Below are 15,400 nucleotides of genomic sequence, written 5' to 3' on the forward strand. Positions count from 1 at the left end.
AACTATTTTTTGAACAGAGGTGCTTGAGTACCTCAATTTCTAACTTAGATTTACCAATTCTTTCTTTGCTCTCTTCGGATATGTTATTGGAAGATATAGATTAAGTAAATGGTGGTCAACCGAATATCTCTTTCCTGCGATTTTCCCTATCTCAATAAATTGGAAAGAACTTGATCCCCGGACAACTATAATTTATAGACATAGGAGCGGAAAAAAAATTTCGCATCGACCTCGACAATCTGCTTACTGAACTATATCAGGTTTCTCAGCTTGGATCGTCATCGCTCTAGTATTTGATTCTCTTGTACAAATAGTGCGCAAAATCCCTGCAGTTGTTAAGCCATGGGTGATACCCGCCCCCCCTTATCAGTGTCTTTTCTCCGTTCATCTCATTCTTGAGTTCCTCTGCCTTGTTGCGAATCCATTGGTTATTGTCTTTGGCATTTTCACTGATACGACCCATCCACTTCCATTCATAATTGGGGCGATCTAAGTCCATGACTCGAATGTTTCGTTCACGGAACCTAATCGTCCCATCGTCGTCAAAATTAAGGTCCCAGATGGTAGTTTTCCAATCCAAATAATGGCGTAAGATAACTTTTTCCGGTTCACCATTGCAGCCAGGTTCGATGATCTTATCATGATGTTCTGTGATAAAGCCCGTGGCTAGCCCATAATGTTTCGGCCATTTCACCGTCACAGTTCTATCAGTGAATGGGATTTTCAATGTTCTGTCATACGTTGACTCTAGAGAATTAGGAAGATTGTCAGTCTCAATTCATATTACATGTTTTTCAGGAAAAGGACAAGAAAATGAAAACTGGGGAAAAAAAAAGATTTGCATACTGAAAGACATAGCATAACCCCCGGTAATTGGATACATCCCGAACAATCCCCCCCACCAAGGGCATTTACTGTTAAGAAAGTGGCACTCTGGCGAGTAACCCTCTTGAGTTTCAGTAGGAATCGAGACTCGTTTGACATTCGTAGGTAGCTCGTCTGTCGTCGTAGAAGGAGCATATACTGGATCCCCATCAGATGTCACAAAAATAACGGGAAAAGGTTCAGAGAAGTCAGAAAAGGCGGATGGCTGATATTTTCCTGGACTATCTATACCTAGCAGTGCCCATGCACCTTCGGTATTATTGTTCTGATTCTCTTTGGGGCAGAACTAAAGCATATCCTGTTAGGGGTTGATAACCAAAAAGTAATCTATGAGATCCTTACCCAACATTCAGGACCACCGACAATAGGGACCGACGTCGCATGGCCATCCGATCCAATTATGGAAGTATGAGTGTTCTCGAAAACATTTGGCACGAAGGAGGGCGTAACAGAAACGGGGATCGGATCAGCCGACCAAGGCTTCTCGAGGGAAGAGGACACAGGAGATCCCCGAATTCCAGATATTAGGGTCAAGAACGCTAAACACAAGCCATTCTCAGCTGAATGAGGTATTGATAACATCTTCACCTTAGAAGCAACCAGGACAGTTGATCAATTGAATATTTGGGGTACTGGGTGGGGAGAAATGAAAGGACTTAAAAATCGATATAGAACACTCGTCAAAGGTCCCATATATCACCTCACTAGATTCCAATGCCCTCGCATGAAGAATCAGCCATAAAGAGGAGATTTGAAGAGATAAATGATCCTTTTCATAGCGCAAGGACCGTGATCGTTGGGGTTGTTTTGGCCAGGAGTCGGCCCGATATATTTCGGGGCCACCCTCAACTTGAAGGCTTTGGTTTACTGCGCAAGCTCTTACATGGAAATTATGCAGACATATATGATACTTTCGGAGACACAAGGACCATGATCGCTAGGGTTGTTTTGGCCAAGGAATCGGCCCGACATATTTCAGGGCCGCCCCTAACTTGAGGGTTTTTTGTATATTGCGCAAGCTCTTATATGGAAAATACACGGTAATTAATGGTTCTTTTGGAGGTGTAAGGACCATGATCGTTGGGGTTGTTTTGGCCAGGAGTCTGCCCAATATATTTTGGGGCCGCCCTCAACTTGAAGGATTTTGCAGAAATAATCATTCTAGTATTGTTCATGTTATTTTGCCTAATCGGCGTCCAAAATTAAACCACTGTCCCTAGTTCGCGGGCTTTGTTGTTTAACACCGGGGAGAGCTGGGATTAGATTGTGGCACGTCAAGTTCATTATCCCGAATCTCTCTCTGGGCTCAGCGCTCTTCGTCGTCAAACCCCTTCTTCTTCTGCTGACAGTAAGGATGCTCCGGTGTAAGAGGAGGATGAAACTTGGGGGCGTTCAATTGCTAAGCTTTTCTTTGCATAGTATTTGAAAACCACCTAACGCCTATAGAAATGCCTAATTCACTATACATTTATAGCACGTATAAAAAACTTGTTCAAATAGAAACCGAAGGAATATGTGACTACGGATGTTTAACTCGCTATTTCAACCTGATCAAGCCGTTTTACTATAAGAGCAGACGACAAGACAATCAAACGTTGTTTTGGAAGAGGGCCGCGGTACTATTTGTTAGCTTACAAAGGCAATAGTAGATATTCACGTTTACCAAGTTACGGGAGCTTTGTCGAAAAAGACTGCATGAGAAAAAACTACGTAGCAAAATGCCGATTTGTGAGAATGTTACCTACTTAATTTATCGGAATATCGGCCGTATAAGTTTTTATCCGTTGGTTAGTCCTGAATATGATAAACGGGTTGGGTTTAGACGGAAGTTGTACTTTGTACGTGTACGCACAAGGAGATATCTAGTTGTTGTATCTTGCATCTCGCTTAGCGATGGGCCAGGATAAGAAATAATCCACCCATTTATCCACCTGTCCGTTGTACAGTATGAAGACAATCATGATATACATCTGGATCAACATGGGTTTCGATGGAGGGGAACTGCGATAGAGGTTTGTAGGGTTGATAATCAAGTGCTCCTGGCTGTTTTAACAGAGATCTTTTAGACTCTATTTCCTTTGACTTCTAGGGTTTCTTTCTAACGAGGCAAGCTAAATATTCAGTAGAGGAAGAAAGTAAACACTCTCACCGTATTTTAAGTGAAGAAAAAGGAGGAGTATTTGAGTAATTTTATCCAACTCGGAACGGGGATTCCTATGAAAAAGAGTGTAAATACCTATACAAAAGGGATGAAGATCCCTGTTCTTTCAAGGTGCAAAATATTCACCAAGATGTCGACTCCGTACTGCCAAGAATCTGCAAACGGGTTCAGTGGTCACTGGCACGCTGGATATTGGGGTTATAAAGGTAAAACTCTCGCAACTCCGCGTTCTACTCTTTAGTCTTCTGTTGGGCTGTGTTTCTGTACCAGTCTTTAGACACGAGGGCCTCTTAATGCTGGAGGTTGTTGCTAGCATCTGGAATTCATCCCATAGAAAGAGAGATATCTCGTAAAGGTACAGACTAAGTTTTTCGAGCAGATAATCGCAAAGCGCTTCTAGCATGGATGGTGTTATACTTCATCTTCGGCCGGTACGATTTTGCGAACAAATAGTCCAAGTCCATCAATTTTCACTCTTTTTTTGTCCTCCGGCTTCATCGCCTTTCATTTCCTTAAGCTCCACGCGAGTATTTTCAAATGTTTGAGCCATGGGACCGGAGATCCAAGATCAGACTCTCAACACGATGACGGATTTCGTGACGGATAACCCGCACAGCGTCTAAGCCTTGCCCGGCAGGGTCCTCAAGTTTCCAGTCGAGATAGCGCTTTCCAGGAAAGAACGGGCAGACATCCCCACAACCCATAGTGATGACAACATCGCTGGCTTCAACCGCGTTGGAAGTTAGGATCTTGGGGGTTTGGTTGCTGAGGTCGATGCCTTCTTCACGCATGGCTTCGACGACGGCGGGATTAATAGAGTCGACTGGGGCCGATCCGGCGGAGCGAACTTCAACGGTGTCACCAGCAAGATGATTAAGGAATCCGGCGGCCATTTGCGAACGACCGGCGTTGTGGACGCAGACGAACAAGACGCTGGGCTTATTAGCCATTATTGGTATGCCTTTCAAGTGATGGGTTGAGTAGTCCTCGTCGAGTAGCTAGCTGAATATGAGGGGCGAGATTATCACGGTAGCAGGAATTGGCTGATATGAAAAGTAGGTGCCTCCAAGATGTAGCATGAATCAAAGAAAAAGGGATATAGTGATGCGATTTTCGTAAAAGCAAGAGGGGCAGATAGACTGTTCTTAGAATTTATATACCACGTGGTGGCTTAAAAAGGGGACGAGTTAATAACCCATTAATCTAGAACATTCTCATGTAGAGGGGTCCCACATCTAAACAGCGTTTGTCGAGTGTCATTTTGTGAGTCGTAATGGCAGTACATATCGAAGACGCATCTGGAATAGAGCTCAAATTGTCAAGGTCAAGATTACCGTCTACTAGTCATTTGAGATAATCCATCTCAGGTTTTAGTACTGAGCAAATATGGCCTGGAAGCTACTCTACTACCGGGGCCGTAGGAAGCTGTCATTTGAAGACTACTCCTGCACGGTCTGCTCTCTAAGCCAACCTGTATGTCACTTCGACACTATGATTGGTCGAGAAGTTCTGGGGTTAAAAATGCAGCATTTTCCTCTTGGCTATTATTGGTCAAGTCCGCCAGATCGTCATCCGCCCTGTGTGATTGGTCACGAAACCAAACATCGTTCGCGACTTTTCGATCTTAACGCGGTAACATTTCCTGCATTTCTCATATGCCTAAATATTGTCCTTCGGTTTACTTTATGGTCCTGCGCTTACTAATGCGAGCTTGATGACAATCTTTTATGGTTCAGAATGAATCTGATGACCAGCTCGCAATCCTTTTTCCGATTAGTGGTGACATACCAAGAACACCAAACTGCCCAATCAGCTACTGAAACCAGCCGTCCATCTCCACAATAATGACCGCAGATATGACCCCTCTCAGACAATATAAAGTTAGACTTGATCCCCTTCAAAATGATCAGTTTCTATTTTTGTTAAAGCACCAAGTTAATTTGATAATCTTAACAGAACTGTGTTCTCCATTTCTCCGTGTTGAAGCATATATCCACTCAATGAGCTCGGAACACACTTATCGTTCTGTGCAAGAACACTATGCAGGAGTTGCGAACCAAACCGACCCTATTAATCAGGGAACCTATGAACAAAAGGTCGCAACCGCCTTTGGATACGATCTAGAGGACTTACGCTCTATTCCCGGCAATGCGAATCTAGGTGTGAGCTGTGGGAACCCTTTAGCAACAGCAAATATCGGCCTAGTAAGATCCATCCAGGTAATACCCCTTAGCGCCGGTGTTAATGTCCATATGTAGGGCGAGACTGTGGTTGATTTAGGTAGTGGTGGGGGCATCGACGTTTTGCTTGCCGCAAAGAAAGTTGGGCCGGAAGGAAAGGCCATTGGTATTGATATGACGAAGGTACGCCGAATATTCTCTGCTGATATAACCGTTCGTTTTGCTTAAGCTTAGCAGGACATGCTTGAATTGGCGCGTCAGAACGCGAGGAATGCTGGAGCTTCTAATGTGTCGTTTATAGAGGCGTACATTACCTCCATCCCCTTACCGTCATCGACTGTTGATTGCATCATCAGTAATTGTGTTGTAAATCTGGTGCCGGAAGCCGAGAAACCCCTTGTGTTTCAGGAGATATTTCGCCTCCTGAGGCCTGGAGGTAGGGTTGCAATCAGTGATATTCTGGCAACACAAGAGCTTCCAATGGATATCAAAAGGGATCTCTCCTTGTATGTTGGCTGTATAGCGGGAGCTAGCCAGGTCGGCGATTACAAAAGATACCTAAAAGAAGCAGGGTTTCGAGGTACAAAACTGTTTCCCTTCCCTTCCCTTCTATTTTTGAGTTGATCCCGGGCTGATATTAAGCATATAGATGTGGTGATTCTCAACACCAACAGCGATCTAAACATTTACAAGGAAATGTCGCCAAGAGAAGAGTCTGATATATCGGGCCCTGCCAGCTCATGCTGTGATCCTGCGAAACTCAGTACATCCAAGAAATTGCCAACCGTAGATTTTAACCTCTGGACTGGTAAGTTAATCTAAACGCAGTCAATAAGATATATCGCTAACCACAGCTCGGCTGATGTGTTCGCTTAAGGCTCCTTCAAGATCTTTGCCATAAAGCCCGACACTCAAAGTTGAGAACACCGTGACTTAAGCGCAACACGTAAATTCCCGACGTAATGAAGATAAACTATTCAACATAGTTTGGAGTATCGTGGGATCTGTATATAGTTTTGAATTAGCCGAGTGAGGAAATTCCGTAATATTTAGTTAGCTAAATTGTGCTATTTACAATCCGATATTTAGGACATGTCTGGATTCATACAGCTGTATGAGAATTCCTCTTCGCGTCCTTCAATCTCTTCTCCTCTCTTTCGCTAAAACGATCACCAAAAAGCTCGATGTGGGGCCGCATTAGGATTGTATATTTGACAAATTCCTCCATACAATCCACCAGACGATCCCGGTTGCCACTAGGCATGAGCCGTTGATCCTCCGGTTGACCTTCATCCGGAAAATGGGTGTAAGCCTTCGGAATCGAAGACTGATTGGTGATGGTGAACATCCGCATCCAGCGACCGAGGATACGCAAGGAGTTCACAGCATTAAACGATTGCGATCCACCACACACCTGCGCAATAGCAAGCGTCCGGCCTTGAGTCGGACGGACACTTCCAGTGCTTAGAGGAATCCAATCAATCTGGTTTTTGAACACCGCAGTCTAGTCATGAAGAATGAGGGAAAATGAGTATTTATAACATCAAATCTAAACAAGGAGTAAAAAGAAGGGAATTACTGACCAGATTCCCATGCTGCTCAGGTGAAACCCAGAGGTGCCCATCACTCCACTTACTTAGTTCGCGGAGTTCTTGTACTTTGGGATGTCCATGATCGCTATCATTCTTCATTGGAAGACCTTCAGGATCGAAGACGCGCACATCACAGCCGAGTCGGAAAAGGATCCTCGAAGCTTCAAATGCCACCAGTCGCGAATATGATCTTTTCCGGAGACTGCCATAAAGTACTAGCACCTTGACCCTCTCATTCGTGAGCTTAAGGCTACTCTCTGCAATGTCCAAAGCAGTGTTAAGCTCGAGACCATCGATCCAGTCCTTTGCTGTATCGTCGCTAAGAATGAATGGCCGGTACTTTTGCCGGATAATGGAGTCATCTTCACTTGAACATAAGGCCAAGGTTCGGTAGTCAGAAACCCGTAGGACTTTATCTGGGCCGTCAATTTGGGCGGTGTCTGCTGCCACTTGTTGAGGAATAGCGGAAAAAAACATCTTCGAAGAATTCTGCCGAGACAGGGATAGACTTGAGTAAGGTACTCCTAGCCTGAATGTCGACAAAAATCTTGACGCAAGGCAATTTAATCTCGTGAGGCCGACATTTAGCATAGTGCTAGGTAAAAAAATGAACAGACTTGAGAAAAAGATTTCTCGACAGAGTCTGATCTGTATAGACGGCAGTATGTCACCGGCGAATGATGATTGGATGTAACGCCATGCCTGCAGGGTGACTAATGGGCAATGGTCCCAAATTACTAGGCCGAGTTGCGCTGCTACGTAATGTAGCTACCGAGGCGGCTAAAACTTCACAGACTTACCTAGAAGGATCGATTCAAGAAGCGACGAGTTGCTTCAAGCCGATTTACACCCGTACCTTTGGTGGATTTGATTTCTTACTGCCGAGAATGCAGACCGGCAACACCGGGGGTGTGAAAGAGCTTCGCCCGGCTTCGTCGGCTCGAGTCCGCGAAAACCAGCGGCGTTCTCGCGCACGGCGCAAGGAATACACTCAGTTCCTTGAGGAAAAACTACGGTCATTCGAAAGGCTTGGTGTAGCCGCGTCGCAGGAAGTTCAAGAGGCCGGGAGAAAAGTCGCAAAAGAGAATGCCCTCCTCCGATCGCTTCTGATACTCCACGGCGTCTCAGAAGAAGAAATCGAAAAATACCTGCAATCACAGGCGACCTATATTCCATCAATATCGTCCTCTGCAATGGCAACTTCACACTCGCCAAAAGCGCCAAGTGATCCACTTGTGAATTATCACCATACGTGCACAACTCCAATGAAGTTAAACAGTTCGCCATATCAGCTTGATACTACCGGGACTGAACGTTCGATATCAAAGTCAACTGCAGAAAGATACATGAGTCTTGATACCCAGAGCTCCGGGGCAGAGCGGCCAGCAGTACTTAGTTCCGACGCTTCCGGAACTAAAGTGCAGCAGTTTAGTGACGACCAGGGTATAGGTCAATTCACGTCTTGCGAGAATGCAGCCAGAATTATCGCAAGCCTGCGGAACAACCCCGATATCCGTGATGTAAGGTCCGAACTTGGTTGTGATTCGGAATCAAATTGCATGGTGAAGAATATGTCAATTTTCGACGCCCTAGATAAGGGATCGGGATGAACCTGTAATAACTCAGACAGTTCCCAATAAGAAGGGCTGGTCTAGTCAATGGAGATATAATGCATCCATTCTTTGACTAATTACAACACATTGTACAGACAATATGAGTGTTGGTTTTCGAAGACCGGAGAATAGCAAACCGAGCGTGTCAGTAGTACAGTAAAATGGAACGCTCGACCAATAAACACCCGCCCACCAGCCACACATAGTCACATGTATGTATCTAAATGTGGTGACATGCCACTTTTGTGTGACTGGCAAGATGCTTTTGCAATCAGTCGTCCTTCAAAGGATCAAGTGGTAAATAGTAATATTCCTCCGAGATCCCTTATTTGGAAGTTCTCTGCCCAGTCAACACATTCAAGATATGATATAGAGGCTCTAGAAATATTCCAGAGTCCCAAATTTTTCCTCCTATCCACATATCAAGTTTATCCATACTTTCCTAGATAACCCAATACCAGCGAAAATAATTCAACCCCAGTGTAAATTGTCCCAGGTCTATATATGGGGGATAAATGTGGTCCAATTTACATCGTAATAAGCCTCCACGGGCAGCGAATAAAACGAAGCCAGGCCTACAATCAGTAGCCCGACCCGAGAAATCATGTAAAAGACCAGCAAAACCTTCCAAGAGATAGACACGCTCTCGTTGGTCATATACTGGTCACACCAAATCAGGACGTAAATAAGTGTTGGCAAGCCGACTCCCATGTACGTAAATACCCTCCAGGCCAGCCACATATCCGAATTGAACAAAGCCGAACGCACCCAGAGATGGACGCCGTTGTAAAAAGTCGCGAGGAAACTTAACAAAAGAAACAAAGCCCACATATACCCCCTTACCTCGCGCTTGTTGTTCAGATAGGCCGGGAACAGTGAACCGAAAGGGATCCGTTGGATAGCAAGGGTGTCACCGACCTGCTTGTCATACCATTGTTGTAAATGATCGATATCTATTCAATTGTCCTCACGTCCAGCTTCTTCGGGTAAACCAATTTTATCGGCACGCAAACGTCCTTGGGCTTGCACCACTGAAATCCATAGGTCCAGAGACTGATGACAGTAAACAGGACCGCGTTAACTTCCAGCGCCGTCACAGGGAGACCCTCTTCGTATCGCGCGAGGCACTGGACAATCGTCCAGAACCCCTGTAGCACAGCAAAGGCACGGGCAAATGCATCCACTTTGCTCCTGTCTTTGATAACTGTCTCCTCCATGTCGGGGATTTCCAGCGACCCATCCGTCACAAGAATTCTAAGGGACTCAGAGTTCAGAGGAAAGTCGTGCAGTTCTGGTGACTCGAGGACAAACCCGCCCATATTAGCGAAGAATGCATGCGTTGTGGTTCAGTGCTTGCCGCGTGGGAGCTCTGTGATTGCTTTTCGTGACTGTCGTGCTAGGCCGAACTCGATGAGAGCGATCGCTGCCAGGACCTCTGGAAATACTATTGTGATGGCCATCCATTTAAGTTTCCTTCGAAATTGCTGGCTTTTTGTTTCCTGCGGGCCAGGTAGGTTGAGTTGCAGGATGGACCAAGCGCATGCGAAGAAGGTTGCTAGACAGCTATATAGGATGTCGAATGAGTTTCGGAGAGGAGATGCAGAGACCCAGCCAATACGCGGGGAATTTCTGCTGCAGATTTCATTTGGGCTGCAGTATGAGCTGAGGGGTGTTGTCTGCGGCGGTGATGTATTACTTCAATTGACGTTGTCGCCGCGAACGCTGCAGCAGAGGTGAAGAGTAAGAAGGACAAAGTGTAATGAAGGGTATGCATCATGTTGTCCCTTTGGGGAATTCAAATCGTTCGAACACAGCAAGGTGAGTAGAGAAGCGCAGCCAAAGCAATAAAGGAAAGAGATAAGAGAAAAGAATTTCGAGGCGTAGCAGCGACCCCATCACTTCTTATGAATGCGCCGCTAGCTTCGCACGGATGGTTCAGCTGGCAAATGGCCGCAGACAAAATAAAAGAAAAGAATAGGCGAAAGGCATGATGGTGGGCTTCCTGTATAGACCAGGCTGCATCTCGGAGTAAAACCTTTGCTGATTGGTCGGGCTGTCTCGGGGTACAGTTGGGAGCTGCAGATACGAGGCTTTGCCCCATTCAGTTTTTGGTTTTTTACGCCTAACAGATCACCCTCCGCCAGAATGTTCCATTCGAGAATAGATACAAAGTTCAAAAGCAGCAGTTTTGATAGACAAGGAAGTAATGAAGATAGTTTAGGAAGAACTGTGTATGTCGTTGGTTCTGGCCCACTCGCTTGAGGATTACGTTATCACTGTTATCAGTCCGTCATTCCGTCCGTCCATCAGTCACACCCTCTCCTTCGTTGGCACCGGAGATGCTGAGCCTCCTAGATGTTCTTCAAGGCTCTGGACCTGACCACTGCACTCCGGCCGTTGCTGTTGCCCGATGAGACCCTCCTCTTTGTCCAGGATGCCGTGGGCTTGTATGAAGGGTGAGTGGAGTTGTTTAGGCGATGACTCGCATGACCACCGCTAACTCGCGAATTGAAGCAAATACAAGATCCCACACTACCAGAACGGCCATGCCTACCTTACATCTCATCGTGTGTGCTATGTTGCCGCCGAGGAGCCGCGGAAGTACTCGGTGGGCATCGACTTGAAGGAAATCGATCGAGCAGAGTACCAGGTGGGGGGACCTCTTGTTTTGTTAGGTCGGAACGACAGCTACTGACACCCCTTTCAGGCAGGCTTCCTCAAATCCTCCCCCAAGGTCACTATATATCCCAAGCCGCATAAGAACAACAGAGCCGACGGGTCCCGAAGCGCAACCGCGAGTCCTGCCGTCCCACCACCATCGACCAACCTACACTCGGTGAAGTCATTGTCGACTCTGTCACAATCTACCAAATCTCCTCCCCCAAAGCCGGTCAATGCGACTTGGATCTGCCCGATCTGCTCCTTCTCCAACCCCGTCCCGTCTAATTTTGACCCTGCCACGGCTACTGCTGCGACGCATCTACCACCCTGCCTGGCATGCGGTATTAAACCACCGTTTACAACAGTCCTCAAAGCAGCCATCAACGCTGCAACAAGTCGGGAACCTTCTCAACCCCCTGTATCAACAGCGGAACCTCATACTCAATCAAATGGCGGCTCATCTCTTGGGGCCGAGCGTGGCGGGTCGGTATCATGTCCACGATGTACTTTTGTGAACCATCCATCTCTGGTTGAGTGTGAGATATGCGGTGCTCCCCTGAGATCGGCTGGCGCAACTGCAGGTGGCAACCGTGCCGATTCCCCTGCTCCGTTCTTCGAGCAGGCACGAGTTACAAACACCGAAGTCAGTGAATGCATCAAGCTTTCCTTCCGTGATGGCGGGGTACAAACGTTCCACGAGCGGCTCAAGAATGCCTTAATCCAGCGGAAGTGGCTACTTCAAAATGCACCTCCGGTACCTCCTCCATCACAGGCTACGTCCTCGGCGAGTGTGTCGGCAACTACAACATTTGAGAGCCCTCAGCCGGCGCCAGCACGGTCCCAGGGCGTTGGAATTGCTGGTCTGGAACAGCGCGGGTTTGAAGCCCGAAAGAACAACGAGATGGTGATCGGCAATGCCTTTGAAGATCTCGAGGCTCTGATGGCATCAGCAAAGCAGATCGTTGCTTTGGCGGAAACCCTCGCACGAGAGTCTGGAATGGCCAGCACCGAGGGCTCCGCAGAGACCAACGCCGTGCTGTCCGAGTCTGCGGCAGCATTGGGGATGGTGACGACCAAAGACATGCTCCGGTCCGGATCGGAGAATCTTTATTTGTCTGAACTATCCCGCAATCTTGCCGAATACCTGACCGATGACCGAAAGGGGATCCTGTACCGGGAAGGGGGCATTATGAGCCTGATCGACCTGTGGGCCGTTTTTAACCGCTCCCGCAATGGAGTCGAACTGGTTAGCCCGTCCGATTTCCAGCGGGCGGCGGAGTTGTGGGAGAAGCTAAAACTGCCGGTCCGACTCCGTCGATTCAAGAGTGGGTTGTTGGTGGTCCAACGATACGACTGGAGCGACGACAAGACACTCCGCCAACTCCAGGATTGGATGGAGGATCTGCGACAGGTCCCGCCCGAAGAGCCCCTCGCATGGGACTGGACTCAGTTCGGACGCGCGGTGACGGCACAGGAGGCCGCACAGCGGTTCAAGTGGAGCGTCGGGGTGGCCGCAGAGGAACTAGAGATGGCGGAGGACCGGGGGATTCTCTGTCGCGAGGAGGGCATCGAGGGGCTGCGCTTTTGGGCCAATCACCTTGGGGTGTGAGATACTAGAGCGGACTGGGGTGATGGTAAATCCCTAGGTTGCAGTCCTGGCTCCACCAATTGCGACGTGAACGGTTGCTAGGGGTTAGCGATGACGCGCGAAGGATTTGAGCGATTTGGGACACTTGGCGAATGACGTCAAGCCCGGGTTGGGTCAGGCTCCCCGCAATCGGTGATTGGTTCACCCCGGACGATCTATCAATGCACTCCCCGCTGGGTCGGAGGACTCTGGTCCTATCCACTGTTATATATCCCTAGAATATCCGACATGCCATAGAGAGACCATTCATTTTTCTTCTTCATATACAATTGTCTTGCATTCTCACGTGTCGCTCTTTTGGACACTCTTTCGGGATTCATTCACGATGAGTTCCTCAGTCGCCATCTCCGCGGCGGCATCAACGGGCTCGCGCCACGCCCGCCCTGCCCTATCGCCGCTGGTGGCAACACAATATTCCCGCAGTATCTATCGCTGTGCACGGAGTCAACGGGACCAGAAGGACCACACTCGGCGATCTCGATCCAACTTCTCAGATCTGTCCGCGACACGCAGCTTCTGGGAGGCAGAGCGCGAGCAGATGCAGCAGCGTATGGAGGCGCTGAGTGCCGATCCCGTCGGTGCGGTCTTCGGACGGAAACTGGAGCCCTTCCAGGCGTATGAGAAGTGGTCGGGCTACGTCCAGTCGTTCTCGCAACAACGATCGTCACCGATTGTGGACTGCCCGCCCGGCAGTGAAATCGAGGCCAAGTTTGTCTCAAATCCGTCCTTAGTTGAGGATGGTCAGTTCCAGCCCGGCAGCTTCAAGCCGCAGCAGTCAAAACCCATCACAACAGTCTATGCCGACCCCGTGGATTGCTCACCCGGCAGCGAATTGGAGGCTGCTATCCGCTCCAACCCGTCCAGCTTCAATGGTGCGCAATATCGGCCCCAAGTGCCTGGTGACCAGTCCGCGAAGCCCAATGTCAACATCACGTGTGCTCCTGGCAGTGAGCTGGAAGCCATGTTCATCTCCGAGTCTGTCCGCTCCGAAAACGACCAGCCCCAGGTCGGAGTCTACCAGGTGCAGGCTAGCACTAAGCAGCTCAACGGCGACGCTGGACTCAGCAACCGCACAAATGTCGAGTGCGCGCCCGGCAGTGAGCTGGAGGCGATGTTCATGTCTCACCCCGCCGCCACAAAAGACCAGAGCCGTCCCGTGGAAGCGTTTGGACAACCGATGAACACGAGCAATGTCCCTGTCGACTGCCCCCTGGCAACGAACTGGATGCCCAGTTCATGGCGCAGTTCGCGTCGGTGAATCTCGAGGCGGACACCAAGGCCAGCTCGAGCATTGACTGCTCGCCTGGCAGTGAGATCGAGGCCATGATTACTTTTGAGGCTCAAAATGAAGGTGCCTCTATCGACTGCCCTCCGGGGAATGAATTGGAGGCTAAATTCATCGCCGATCCCGCCGCTGCTGAGGATGGACAGTTCCAGCCTGGTCTGATGGCACAGCCTTCTCCCGTAAAGAACGCCAACGTATCTGTCGACTGCACGCCCGGCGATGAACTGGCAGCCAAGTTCCTTTCCGAGGCAGCCAGCGAAAATGCCGAGGCCTTGACCGCCAGCGCTATTCGCGCCCGCTACACTTCCACGGAGGCGCAGCGCGAACTCCGGCCTCTGCAGTTCGACGGCTCAGAGGACCGTGTCGGGGACTTCCTTGCCCAAAACGAAGCCCTGGTCCAGGATATTGAGGCTGCTGCCACATATCGCATCCTCTCGTACGATGTCACATCGAAGCAGGTGACGACTGCAGAGGCCGACTCGTTCTTCGGATCAGGCGAGAGCAGGACACCAAACCAGGTCCTCTCCCGTCTTCACAACCCTTCCAAGTTCACGCCATACCTCGAGCAGCTGCACAAGGACGGCTATGAGATCGCCACCGGCGGCGGCGACATCCTGGTCCTCCGCAAATTCGAATCTTCCATGCCTGGCGCACAAGACTCCTCCGAATTGGCAGCTGCCAACGCCGAAATCGCCAAACACATCCGCCACGACTCACTCCAATCCACCCCCCAGAACAACAAGAGCCGAGTGGTCACAAGACAGGAAACCGTGTTTACAGGTGGGCCTCCCAATTGGTCCCCGTGGCCACCAACCTCCGCGGCTGCAAAGAATGAAGCTGAACTTGGAACTCTCTCGCAATCTAGATCCTCGTCCTCATCCTCAACATCAGCATCTCACACCGCGCTTCGGCGAATGCTCCTGGCAGGCACCGCGACCGCAGCCTCGTGCTACGCCCTCGGAGTGGTAACGGAGTTCTTCCGTACCGGCGGGGCAGAGGGGCGCGGCATTGATGCCTTTACGGCCTTTGAGTCGGAAAGACGGCGGTACCGACAGTGAAGAAAGAACCTCCGGCCAGGTTCTTGTGTGTTTTTCATGTCCGCTTATGACCCTTTTGACCTTCTTGCCATGCGATTGATTTCGCAGGTCTGGTTTTTCCTCGGTGGGATTGACTCATCCCGCTCCATTCCCTTTTGACTTGATACCTTACCATCATATACCCCATGAGCCATGTTACTTATTGCATGATATCGGATTGCATTGCTGTCATATCTAGAATTAGACAGAATGAAAGAATGACAAGATTAGATTTACATTTTCTCCATCAGTATCGTACATTATTCGCTCGCTAGTCATTAGGGCATGATCTCGCCAAC

General features: G+C 48.9%; 7 protein-coding genes across 7 annotated transcripts; 4 read left to right on the forward strand and 3 right to left on the reverse strand.

The window, feature by feature from the left end:
* Positions 1–3,579: 3,579 nt before the first annotated feature.
* On the reverse strand, positions 3,580–3,996 carry N7474_010651 (arsenate reductase ArsC; the record flags this gene model as incomplete). Its single annotated transcript, XM_057202061.1, has 1 exon — positions 3,580–3,996. One exon carries the CDS (start codon positions 3,994–3,996, stop codon positions 3,580–3,582), a length of 417 nt encoding a protein of 138 aa, XP_057048332.1.
* A 1,050-nt stretch (positions 3,997–5,046) lies between these two features.
* N7474_010652 (Arsenite methyltransferase) lies at positions 5,047–6,147 on the forward strand (the record flags this gene model as incomplete). Its single annotated transcript, XM_057202062.1, has 5 exons — positions 5,047–5,250; positions 5,305–5,409; positions 5,464–5,732; positions 5,901–6,034; positions 6,104–6,147. The coding sequence occupies 5 exons, from the start codon at positions 5,047–5,049 to the stop codon at positions 6,145–6,147; spliced, it is 756 nt and encodes a 251-aa protein (XP_057048333.1).
* Positions 6,148–6,328: 181 nt separating this feature from the next.
* Positions 6,329–7,295, reverse strand: N7474_010653 (uncharacterized protein; the record flags this gene model as incomplete). The annotated part of the gene is made up of 2 exons (XM_057202063.1): positions 6,329–6,730; positions 6,810–7,295. 2 exons carry the CDS (start codon positions 7,293–7,295, stop codon positions 6,329–6,331), a joined length of 888 nt encoding a protein of 295 aa, XP_057048334.1.
* A 410-nt stretch (positions 7,296–7,705) lies between these two features.
* Positions 7,706–8,428, forward strand: N7474_010654 (bZIP transcription factor; the record flags this gene model as incomplete). Its single annotated transcript, XM_057202064.1, has 1 exon — positions 7,706–8,428. The coding sequence occupies one exon, from the start codon at positions 7,706–7,708 to the stop codon at positions 8,426–8,428; it is 723 nt and encodes a 240-aa protein (XP_057048335.1).
* A 956-nt stretch (positions 8,429–9,384) lies between these two features.
* Positions 9,385–9,750, reverse strand: N7474_010655 (uncharacterized protein; the record flags this gene model as incomplete). Its single annotated transcript, XM_057202065.1, has 1 exon — positions 9,385–9,750. The coding sequence occupies one exon, from the start codon at positions 9,748–9,750 to the stop codon at positions 9,385–9,387; it is 366 nt and encodes a 121-aa protein (XP_057048336.1).
* Positions 9,751–10,786: 1,036 nt separating this feature from the next.
* On the forward strand, positions 10,787–12,701 carry N7474_010656 (ESCRT-II subunit protein VPS36; the record flags this gene model as incomplete). Its single annotated transcript, XM_057202066.1, has 3 exons — positions 10,787–10,887; positions 10,946–11,081; positions 11,139–12,701. The coding sequence occupies 3 exons, from the start codon at positions 10,787–10,789 to the stop codon at positions 12,699–12,701; spliced, it is 1,800 nt and encodes a 599-aa protein (XP_057048337.1).
* Positions 12,702–13,065: 364 nt separating this feature from the next.
* On the forward strand, positions 13,066–15,083 carry N7474_010657 (uncharacterized protein; the record flags this gene model as incomplete). Its single annotated transcript, XM_057202067.1, has 2 exons — positions 13,066–13,837; positions 13,888–15,083. The coding sequence occupies 2 exons, from the start codon at positions 13,066–13,068 to the stop codon at positions 15,081–15,083; spliced, it is 1,968 nt and encodes a 655-aa protein (XP_057048338.1).
* Between the last annotated feature and the right edge of the window lie 317 nt (positions 15,084–15,400).

The sequence above is a fragment of the Penicillium riverlandense genome, assembly GCF_028828495.1.
Source record: "Penicillium riverlandense strain IBT 135883 chromosome Unknown utg000009l_segment0_segment0, whole genome shotgun sequence".
Taxonomy (NCBI): Eukaryota; Fungi; Ascomycota; class Eurotiomycetes; order Eurotiales; family Aspergillaceae; genus Penicillium; species Penicillium riverlandense.